The sequence below is a fragment of the Coregonus lavaretus genome, assembly GCF_964263955.1.
Source record: "Coregonus lavaretus genome assembly, chromosome: 9".
Lineage (NCBI taxonomy): Eukaryota > Metazoa > Chordata > Actinopteri > Salmoniformes > Salmonidae > Coregonus > Coregonus lavaretus.
In genome coordinates this window covers 5,873,837-5,885,650 of record NC_139996.1, presented here as the reverse complement: position 1 = coordinate 5,885,650, position 11,814 = coordinate 5,873,837, and the positions used below count along the sequence as shown (strand labels likewise).

Genomic DNA, 11,814 nt, shown 5'->3' with positions numbered 1-11,814 from the left:
GGTAGGGCAACAAGTATGCATTATTTTTCCTCATGTATTTGTTTTCTTCAAATGATGACACTAGGCCAGGCCACTGCGTAGTTTGATCTGTAGGCCTAACAACATGTTTTCGGGTAAAACAAGAGATTGTGTTACTGTATCTTTAAGTGTGGGGCACAGTGGGCGGACTAGACTGGGTACGTAATTCAAACACTTGGCTCCTCCTAATTTGACATTTTCGTTTCCTGACTGTCTACTCTGTCGTGTTGTTGACAAAAAACGAAACAAATATCGCTTTTTACCGGGCAAGATGGGTGCGTCGTTGGATACCCCGTCCTGCGAGCCCCCGGTGTGTTCTTTATGCCACGGTATTTGTCGGAATCCGCCCGCGCTGAGATGCAAACATTTTTTCTGCTATTGCTGTATACAGGAGTTATGGAGCGGTTCGCCCACCGGTCCCTACTACTGTCCCGAGTGCAAGGAGGAGTACAAGACATTACCGTTTGGGTTTAAGAGAGACACAACCGCAAGGCCGTGGCGAGATGAAGCGCCTGCACATACACGCACCACCGCAGCCACAGGTAACTTCCTAAATTCCCCAGACAAGATCCGCCCATGCGCGATTAGCCTGGGGACAAGGGGTGTATTCATTACGCCGATTCTGTTGCAAAATGTTTCGTCTGTTACAAAACGTTTTGCAACACAAACCGTTTACTTCAAACGGAAAACGAAAAGAGAGTTTCTATTGGACAAATTCTGGTATGTTTCGTTCCGTTTGCTCTGTCAGCTTCCGTTTGGTTCTTAAACGGTAAACAGTTTCCGTTGCAAGACATAATGAATACACCCCAGGTTGGCTGGCTAGTCATGGGAACGAACATTTCCAAAGGTATGCTACTGCTGGGAAATATGTAAATTACGTGTCTAATGGTACTAGGCCTACAGTAAAACAATAACCGATTGTTAACACGTTGTTTTAATATGGTGATGATGACTTGGCTATGATTGGAACATTAACAACAGCATTATATTGACTGACGCCCACGAGTAACGACACAGGTCGAAGTCTACTGTAGTCTAGTCACTTGCCTTATAATCAATAGACCTTATTCTATTCTATCTAAAGATATTATGTTTATTTGTAAATATTTTTTAACTCTGCATCGTTGGGAAGGCTTGTAAGCAAGCACCTGTTGTATTCAGTGCGTGACAATTTTTTATTTATTTGATTTAGCTAGGGTTTGTGCCCTTTTGATGTATCCTAAATGGGCCTAATCACTACTAATTTATTTGTGTTATGTGTGTCTTGTTGGGTATATAGGCAGAGCCAATGAAGTGGAAGTCATTGAGATCAATCCATTGGGCTGGACCCTTGGGAAGAGATCCTCCATCTCTCTATCCAAGCGTCTGTTGGGGAAGAGACCTGCCAGTTCACCTGTCCCAGGTGGCCATCGTCACGACAACAAGAGACAAGCCACTGGCAGCTCCTCTTCCTCCCACTCCAAGGGACAGGCTGGTGACAGTAAGATACCCACCACTTCCTCTTCCTCCTCTTCAGCCAATCAGAACACGTCGTCTGACGTTGAGTTGTCCAGTGAGGAGGAGGCGCCAGCAGCACCGTTCTCCTTAGCAACCAAACCGTCTAGTAAAAAGTCTGCCACTGCCAGAGGTCCGGACCTGACATGTGATAGGTCTAGGTCCCCTAGGAGAGACCCACCCATTGAGCTGGACGAACCCCCTGCTACAACAGAACCTCTTACAAGAGAACCCCTGAATGACCCTAGAAAATCACCTGAACCAGCAGCAGCAGGTAGCATCAACAACACATCGCCAAGAAGAATCACCGTCATTGAACTGGACCCACCGCCACCCCCTGTGAGAGAACCCCACACACCCGCCAAGAAATCTGCTGAAACTACCCAAACAACCCGTTTACATTTAGTCACCCCTACAAAGGAGAAGCCTGTTGAAGCTGAGAGGGAGACACTTCCAGACATCCACAACAGATCCCCTGGTCTAATCAGCACCTCCACCTCTCCTACCCGTGCTGCCAACAACCTGTCCCCTGGACGTACCAATCTGTCCCCTGGACGTACTAACCTGTCCCCCAGCCTGGCTCGCCAGACCTCCAGCCAGACCTCTAGGGAGACCCTCCTGCCCTGCCACTACTGCCCCAGCCAGGGCTCTCTCCCTGCGGTGAAGACCTGCCTGGTGTGTGGGGCCTCCATGTGCTCCGACCACCTCCGCCCCCACCTGGAGTCCCCTGTCTTCCAGAGCCACACCCTGGTACCCGCCGTGGAGGACATCTCACCCTGGAGGTAAGGTTTCAATCTCAATTGCATTTCCTTGCATCATCTCTTCTCCTCCTCCTCCTCCTTCTCAAAACCCATTGGATGATAAGGTCAGTTGCGAGGAGAGAGGAAATGTATTTTGTATGTTGATGGTGTTTTGCACTTGTACTCTCAACTGTTCTACCATGTGTGCTTTCTGTTGTATATGTGTAGGTATTATTTTTGTCTGTGTTCAAACCTTATCAAACAGCATCATGGTGCCCCATGTGAATTTCCTTTTCAAATTCCTAACAACTTCGGATGGTATTGCAGTAATGTCTTGATTCTTGTAATACTTTTGTGTTTCAACATTTCATTAAGTTGATAATTGTTATTTGATGGATTATTTGACAAATCATTATACAACTGGCAGCAACAAGCTGAATTACAAGTACAACTTACATTACCATCAGGTGCCCGGAACACCAGGAGATGAACCGGATCTACTGCCAGCAGTGTAGCGTGTGTGTCTGCACCGTGTGTACCGTGATCGGGTCGCACCGGGAGCACGCCTGCGTCAGCATCAGAGAGGCCGAGAGGGAGCTGAGGGTGAGAAACAGAGGAGGGAGGATTACCTAACTATTACCAAACACTAAAAACGTACCTCATCACATCCCAGTTGTATGAGCTATAGTATTAATGTTGTCCAACTAAAGGATCGTAGTGGTGAATAACCATATCACAAGCGTTTATAGTATGAATACATATTTCAGAGAACAAAAGCATGTTTTCTATTGATGGTAGGATGATGACACTATGTTTTGTCTTGCAGGGGAATCTGAAACAGGATGATGACACTGTTTTTTGTCTTGCAGGGGAATCTGAAACAGGATGATGACACTATGTTTTGTCTTGCAGGGGAATCTGAAACAGGATGATGACACTATGTTTTGTCTTGCAGGGGAATCTGAAACAGGATGATGACACTATGTTTTGTCTTGCAGGGGAATCTGAAACAGGATGATGACACTATGTTTTGTCTTGCAGGGGAATCTGAAACAGGATGATGACACTATGTTTTGTATTGCAGGGGAATCTGAAACAGGATGATGACACTATGTTTTGTCTTGCAGGGGAATCTGAAACAGGATGATGACACTATGTTTTGTATTGCAGGGGAATCTGAAACAGGATGATGACACTATGTTTTGTCTTGCAGGGGAATCTGAAACAGGATGATGACACTATGTTTTGTCTTGCAGGGGAATCTGAAACAGGATGATGACACTATGTTTTGTCTTGCAGGGGAATCTGAAACAGGATGATGACACTATGTTTTGTCTTGCAGGGGAATCTGAAACAGGATGATGACACTATGTTTTGTATTGCAGGGGAATCTGAAACAGGATGATGACACTATGTTTTGTCTTGCAGGGGAATCTGAAACAGGATGATGACACTATGTTTTTTCTTGCAGGGGAATCTGAAACAGGATGATGACACTATGTTTTGTCTTGCAGGGGAATCTGAAACAGGATGATGACACTATGTTTTTTGTCTTGCAGGGGAATCTGAAACAGGATGATGACACTATATTTTTTGTCTTGCAGGGGAATCTGAAACAGGATGATGACACTATGTTTTGTATTGCAGGGGAATCTGAATCAGGATGATGACACTATGTTTTGTATTGCAGGGGAATCTGAAACAGGATGATGACACTATGTTTTGTATTGCAGGGGAATCTGAAACAGGATGATGACACTAGGTTTTGTCTTGCAGGGGAATCTGAAACAGGATGATGACACTATGTTTTGTATTGCAGGGGAATCTGAATCAGGATGATGACACTATGTTTTGTATTGCAGGGGAATCTGAAACAGGATGATGACACTATGTTTTGTCTTGCAGGGGAATCTGAAACAGGATGATGACACTATGTTTTGTCTTGCAGGAGAATCTGAAACAGGATGATGACACTATGTTTTGTCTTGCAGGGGAATCTGAAACAGGATGATGACACTATGTTTTGTATTGCAGGAGAATCTGAAACAGGATGATGACACTATGTTTTGTCTTGCAGGGGAATCTGAAACAGGAGATGAAGAAGATGCAGGAAACAGAACAGTCATTAATGAGCAGAGTGACTGAGATTACAGAGAAGAAACTGAGATTCCAGGTAAGAAGACAGGACCTTAGTTGGACCAGGTATTTTAAGTCTGACCTGGAGTAAAATCCTACTGTATCCCCCTAGACCTTTAAAACCAGGGTCCATGATGACAACTGCATTAGACTCACCACTACACTGGCTGTATCTGTATGTAAGGCGTTTTGGATACAACTATGTCAACACTGATTCCTCCTCTCCCCAGATGTTGCTGGGAGAGGCGCGTGCGGGGGTACAGCAGCGGTACGGGGCCATGAAGGAGGCCTTGCAGCAGGAGGAAGGCACGGCCCTGCTGTGTGTGACTCGGGTAAAGAAGGGAGAGAACATGCTCAACTCTATCCTAAAAAAAAATAATAATAATGAAACAGTGCTTGGAAGTCAACAGTCAACTGAAATGTATGTGTTCTAGTAGGATATGTTGCCTTTTTAAGCTAAAAAAAAAACAAGAAAAACAAAGCCTTTAATTGCAACTGCATTAAGAGAGTGATGGGTGAATCAGGTGTGTCGGTGCAGGTCTAGAACAAAAACGTGGGCTGTACTTCCTGTAGTGACACTTGTCGCTCTCTTAATTGACTGGCGCCCAATAGTAGGCTTTGATTGAAGCTCAATGTTAAATTAAAATCTCCCTACCATCATATCTAAGCCAATATGACACCAATGTCGATGAAAATGAGCAAATCACCTTGATTGGAGGTACACAACACACTCCCTGCCTCTCCTCATGAGCCGTCCGGCCGTTAACCAGAACCACATACTGGATTTTGAACAAGGTCGTTAGCATTAGTCAAAGAAATAAAATGTCTGTCCCTGACCTAGCTCAGTATCTAGGTGTCCATAAAGGGACCATCAGACTTGCCACCTTTCGGACTGAATACGTTTGTAGGGGCAACAGTTTTGATTAAATGTGTAATTTATTGCTTTCACGTGCTCATTTCTGTCCATTAAGAACCAAAGATGTGCTACCTTTTTTGTAGCATTTCTGACAATGCTAACATATTTTTTTTAGCCAAAGCTCAGAGTTCTAACACGGTGTCGCAACTCGGTTGCTCGGCAACAACACAGCTACACTACATGGCCAAAAGTATGTGGACACCTGCTGGTCGAACAACTCATTCCAAAATCACGGGCGTTAATCTGGAGTTGTTGTTGGTACCTTTGGTGCTCATGTGAATTTCCTTTCTTTTTTTTCGGCCTCAGACCGACCAATGCCTACTTCTCAATTAAAACGTAGTTTAAAAAAAATTAGTACAGTAGTGAGTTTTTTTTTTCAATTGTTATGTGCTGTGTGTACCCAGGAGGAGAGCAGAGCAGTGGGGGGGCTGGAGGAACAGCTGACCCAGCTCCAGGAGTCCCTCTCCTCCCTCCAAAGGGGTCTTCATACTCTGGAGGGGCTGGCCGACACCCGGGGGGCTGCACGCGTACAGGAGCAGTCCTTCATCGTGGTACTTACTTGACTTACTTAATCCTCTTAGTTCCTGGAGGAACATAGGGCACGTACTAAATGGTACTATTGTATGGAGAGTGTGTTTACATACCGGAACTAATTACATGTAACATCCATGTACCCATGTTTTTCCCTATCTTTTCTTTTGTTCGTTACAGGAGTACAGTAAGATAACCAAAAGGTAAGCAGCTATTATAAATGACGATGGGCTACTTCTCATATAGTTTCTAAGAGAGAAATGAAGTCCTACCAAGTCAGCAGAACTGAGTCGGTGTGTTAAGCAGAAAGTCTAAGAGCTCTTATATAATTATAGAATACGCTTCGCTTCATTTTCTAAATTACTCAGACCACTATTCCCCAACATCCCTCCTACAGATTAAGTGCCTTGGTGAAAGTATGTATGCTACGTTTTCTGTAGATCAGGCGACATTCACTGTCGTAGCGTTATGACATGTATGGATACCGTGGTTAGTTTCAGGTATATTTACAGAATGAAAATAGCCGTAGTATGGTTTGACAAATAGATTCTTAGTAATAGTATTACAGCCTGTATTGAGAGTAAACCTCATATCCTGTCTCCTCTTCCTCTTCCTCTTCCTGCTCCGCCCTCTCCAGTGTGTCCGAGAGCTGTTCTGTGGAGGAGCTGGAGGCTCCAGAGGAGGTGGACAAGGCCAGGCTGGGATGCCTACAGGAGTGGACATCGAGGCGGCTGAACTCAGTGGTCATCTCCCTGCCTGACCGGGACCCCTTCAGGCTGCTCTGTAAGTCACCCCCAATCTCATACAGTACCTACACCATGGGGTTCCCAAACTTTTTTGGCCTCATTACTATATTAAAAAAAAAAAAAAAACATATATGCGACCCCACCATGTGAAATATGTGATGTAATCAACGGCCAATGTTTACATTTTTTAATTTGGGCTATGACCATATATATTCCAAATCAGTCTGACAGTACTTGACAGTATTTCATTCTGAAGGAAGTGGTTTGAAGTGACTGAAATGCATCAGAAAGGTATTGGGAAATGCAGATGTTCAGGCAATAATTTGTGTCGAAAATAACATAATTGATGATGTTCTTTTTCCCCTAGTCTGATTTAGTGATTGGTCTTGTCCAATCTGTTCTAATGAGTCCTGCACGGCTTGGGCATTGTAGAGGGAAAGACTCGTGAGAGTCTTATCTGTCAGTGATGGGGTCGTAATATGTTGTAGCTTAAACCGTTCAGAAGATAGAGCCACATTTGTAGGAAGAAAACAGAAACAGCTGGTTATTACAACTGCTGCTACCCGAGTTTACTGATGATCTATGAACCAAGCGCGATTTTTTTATTTCATTGTTTCTCTTGCGGTCCCATTTTAATATCAGGCGACCCCTAGTTTGGGAAACACTGCCCTACACCATACCAGCTCCCTACTCAGAAGGAAGTGGATATTCAGCCATGGGTATTAAAATAGGTTACGGTTAGGATGACCATTTAGGGTTTAGGTAAGGCATAGGGTTAGCAAACCGCCATCCGGAACCATTCAAAATCTGCCAGTCTATATCAATCACCGCACCAGACAAGTTCAATGCCAATGACTATGGGTCGTTTTTGACTGACAAACCTCTTTTGCTCATGCCCCTCTTGTGTGTTCTGTGTAAAGGGCCTTTACCTTGGTATTCATTTAATATTTATTCATTTAATATTTATTTGCGTTCTGTGTAAATGGCACCAGCCTCTACCTTGGTATTCATTCAATATATCTTTGTGTTCTGTGTAAATGGCACCAGCCTCTACCTTGGTATTCATTCAATATCTCTGTGTGTTCTGTACAGATGGTACCAGCCTCTACCTTGGTATTCATTCAATATCTCTGTGTGTTCTGTCCAGATGGTACCAGCCCCCGTCTGGACCCGGACACTGCCCACCCCAAGCTGCTCCTCTCTGAGGAGAACAGGAAGGTGTCTTACAGCGAGGTCCAGCAGGCCTACCCAGAGCAGGGGGCTCGCTTTAGCTCCTTCCCCCAGGTCTTGGCCTCTAAACCCTTGGAGGAAGGCCGTGCGTACTGGGAGGTGGAGGTGGAGAAGGACGAGGGCAAATGGAAGGTAAGAGATCAGAGGGTGTACCATTGCTATTAGTTTCTTAGCATCTGCTAAATGGCATTTTATTCTAATATGTTATAATAATAATATGCCATTTAGCAGACGCTTTTATCCAAAGCGACTTACAGTCATGCGTGCATACATTTTTGTGTATGGGTGGTCCCGGGGATCGAACCCACTACCTTCGCGTTACAAGCGCCGTGCTCTACCAGCTGAGCTACAGAGGAGATTAGATTTTATTACAGAGGAGATTAGATTTTATTGCCATGTACAAATATTAAAAAGGTAAAACATCACATAGCATATAGCTAGTAACGCATCATAACATAAACAACATCATCAACAACATGAACACATTTCACATCCCTATTGCATTTAACTAAGCCCTGTCAAGAGTACATCATTGATTTTTAATTTTTGGGAACCCTTTATTGGCACTATTTTAGCTAAATCAAATGTACCAAAATAAAATCACACTGCCTAGTACAGCATTGTCATAGACCATTGCGCTTGTCTACAGGTGGGAGTCTGCGAGGGTCAGATCGGCCGTAAGGGCCAGAAAGACACCTGCCGTATCGGGTTCAACCCCTATTCTTGGTGCCTGCTGAGTGAGAGGGGGCAGATTGAAGCCCTGCACGACAAGGTATGCGGAAGTGATAACTGATATGGATGCTTCCATAGAATTACATATAGAAGTTAATAAGATCTATGTGGACGCTTCTCTGTACAACACCAAGAGAAATTCCTAGGCAAATTTGCTGCATTGCAATAAAGTTTTCTCTCATTCTGATTCCTCTGATTCTGAAGGTGGCTGTCCCTGTGGAGGTCGATGGGCTGGAGAGGGTAGGGGTGTTGCTGGATTTCGAGGAGGGTAGCCTGTCGTTCTATAAAGTGGCACAAGGGGACGCTCTGAGCTTGCTCCATTGTTTTAAACAGAGGTTCAGTGAACCACTGTATCCTGCTCTAGCTGTGTCCAAAACACAACTCACCATCACTGATCTGTTCCACTGTTGAGTCAGACTAGTTGCAAGGACACTTCAGTTCTGCATAAATCTTAAAGGGGCAATCTGGGATTCAAACGACAACAAGCGGTCAACCCGACACTTTTTTTTGTAAACAGCTGATGAGTGGGGCTGGAGAAACAAATAGTTCCATACAGGCTCAGTAGAATAATGCACAGTGGGAACGTTCAGTTCTACATAGATCATAACGTTTTAATAATAACATTTTCGTGTAAGCAAAAAAATATTATGTTTTTTATAAATGTCAATCAAACAGAGGATCACAAAGAGAAATCTCAATGCAGAGATAATCTTAAAGATTTTTATGTATCATTGTTTTAAAATGTGATGTAATGAGAAACATAAATACACTGATGGACAAAACATTAGGAACACCTGCTCTTTCCATGACATAGACTGACAAGGTGAATACAGGTGAAAGTTATGATCCCTTATTGGTGTCTCCCGTTAAATCCACTTCAATCAGTGTAGATGAAGGGGGAGACAGGTTAAAGAAGGATTTTTAAGCCTTGAGACAATAGAGACTTGGATTGTGTATGTGTGCCATTCAGAGGGTGAATGGGTAAGACAAAATATTTAAGTGCCTTTGAACGGGGTATGGTAGTAGGTGCCGGTTGGAGTGCAACACTTCTGGGGTTTTCACACTCAACAGTTTCCCGTGTGTATCAAGAATGGTCCAGCACCCAAAGGACATCCAGCCAACTTGACACAACTGTGGGAAGCATTGGAGTCAACATGGGCCAGCGTCCCTGTGGAACGCTTTCGACACCTTGTAGAGTCCATGCCCTGACGAATTGAGGCTGTTCTGAGTTGTTTTAGTTTCAAACATATACACACAAGACCAACTTTAATGTTTTTTTTTTAATACTGTACACTCAGAACAATATTTTTTATTATTATTGTATGTATAATATGGACTGTGACGATTACGATGAATGAATGGTCGACAGAAAAGTCCATGGAGTTACACACTTCTAACACTAGGTGGCAGTGTTGATCAATACCGCATTAAGCAGATAGTCTCAGGAACAGGCTGGCTGCAGCTGAAACCTCTTACAACAGTAGGGGTGAGGGGGGTAAATTGAGCAATTTGTTTACATTTAGCATCACTACATCAAGGGAAATATAGTATTCTTTCTAACAAATATATCTACATATACACTACCGTTCAAAAGTTTGGGGTCACTTAGAAATGTCCTTGTTTTTTGGAAGAAAAGCAAATGTTTTGTCCATTTTAAAATAACATAAAATTGATCGGAAATACAGTGTAGACATTGTTAATGTTGTAAATGGCTATTGTTGCTGGAAACGGCTGATTTTTAAAATGGAATAGCTACATAGGCGTACAGAGGCCCATTATCAGCAACCATCAGTCCTGTGTTCCAATGGCACGTTGTGTTTGCTAATCCAAGTTTATAATTTTAAAAGGATAATTGATCATTAGAAAACCCTTTTGCAATTATGTTAGCACAGCTGGAAACTGTTGTGCTGATTAAAGAAGCAATACAACTGGCCTTCTTGAGACTAGTTGAGTATCTGGAGCATCAGCAATTGTGGGTTCGATTACAGGCTCAAAATGGCCAGAAACAAAGAACTTTCTTCTGAAACTCGTCAGTCTATTTTTGTTCTGAGAAATGAAGGCTATTCCATGCAAGAAATTGCAGAGAAACTGAAGATCTCGTACAACGCTGTGTACTACTCTCTTCACAGAACAGCGCAAACTGGCTCTAACCAGAATAGAAAGAGGAGTGGGAGGCCCCGGTGCACAACTGAGCAAGAGGACAAATACATTAGTGTCTAGTTTGAGAAACAGACGCCTCACAGGTCCTCAACTGGCAGCTTCATTAAATAGTACCCGCAAAACACCAGTCTCAACGTCAACAGTGAAGATGCGACTCCGGGATGCTGACCTTCTAGGCAGAGTTGCAAAGAAAAAGACATATCTCAGACTGGCCAATAAAAAGAAAAGATTAAGATGGGCAAAAGAACTCAGACACTGAACAGAGGAAGATTGGAAAAAAGTTTTATGGACAGACGAATTGAAGTTTGAGGTGTTCGGATCACAAAGAAGAACATTTGTGAGACGCAGACCAAATGAAAAGATGCTGGAGGAGTGCTTGATGCCATCTGTCAAGCATGGTGGAGGCAATGGGATGGTCTGGGGGTTCTTTAGTGGTGGTAAAGTGGGATATTTTACAGGGTAAAAGGGATCTTGAAGAAGGAAGGCTATCACTCCATTTTGCAACACCATGCCATACCCTGTGGACGGCGCTTGATTGGAGTCAATTTCCTCCTACAACAGGACAATGACCCAAAGCACAGCTCCAAACTATGCAAGAACTATTTAGGGAAGAAGCAGTCAACTGGTATTCTGTCTATAATGGAGTGGCCAGCACAGTCACCGGATCTCAACCCTATTGAGCTGTTGTGGGAGCAGCTTGACCGTATGGTACGTAAGAAGTGCCCATCAAGCCAATCCAACTTGTGGGAGGTGCTTCAAAAAGCATGGGGTGAAATCTCTTCAGATTACCTCAACAAATTGACAACTAGAATGCCAAAGGTCTGCAAGGCTGTAATTGCTGCAAATTGAGGATTATTTGACGAAAGTAAAGTTTGAAGGACACAATTATTATTTCAATTTAAAATAATTATTTCTAACCTTGTCAATGACTACATTTCCTATGCATTTTGCTATATTTCCTATTCAAACTCATTTCATGTATGTTTTCATGGAAAACAAGGACATTTCTAAGTGACCCCAAACTTTTGAACGGTAGTGTATTTCAGGATGTTGTGTATCCGAATTCATGAAAACATCACACTTGAAAACAGGTTGTCCCAAAAAAGTGGTC

At 43.4% G+C, this 11,814-nt stretch overlaps 1 protein-coding gene across 2 annotated transcripts; it reads left to right on the top strand.

Moving 5' to 3' along the window:
- The first annotated feature begins 209 nt into the window (after positions 1-209).
- Positions 210-9,321, top strand: LOC311135259 (tripartite motif-containing protein 14-like). 2 transcript variants are annotated; one of them, XM_084169199.1, is made up of 11 exons: positions 210-560; positions 1,298-2,294; positions 2,720-2,855; positions 4,330-4,425; positions 4,619-4,720; positions 5,709-5,855; positions 6,016-6,038; positions 6,473-6,618; positions 7,729-7,943; positions 8,461-8,583; positions 8,748-9,321. In XM_084169199.1, the coding sequence occupies exons 1-11, from the start codon at positions 290-292 to the stop codon at positions 8,952-8,954; spliced, it is 2,463 nt and encodes an 820-aa protein (XP_084025325.1). In that variant the 5' UTR covers positions 210-289; the 3' UTR covers positions 8,955-9,321. The 2 variants fall into 2 exon arrangements, with proteins under 2 accessions (XP_084025325.1, XP_084025326.1); XM_084169200.1 differs by lacking the exon at positions 210-560 and adding an exon at positions 824-865.
- The last annotated feature ends 2,493 nt before the right edge of the window (positions 9,322-11,814 follow it).

Bases quoted from the DNA above. Each gene is read 5' to 3' on its own strand.
- LOC311135259 (XM_084169199.1), top strand. From the start codon at position 290: ATGGGTGCGTCGTTGGATACCCCGTCCTGCGAGCCCCCGGTGTGTTCT. The intron at 4,426-4,618 runs GTAAGAAGACAG...TCCTCTCCCCAG, and splicing joins AGAAGAAACTGAGATTCCAG to ATGTTGCTGGGAGAGGCGCG. The intron at 6,039-6,472 runs GTAAGCAGCTAT...CGCCCTCTCCAG, and splicing joins TACAGTAAGATAACCAAAAG to TGTGTCCGAGAGCTGTTCTG.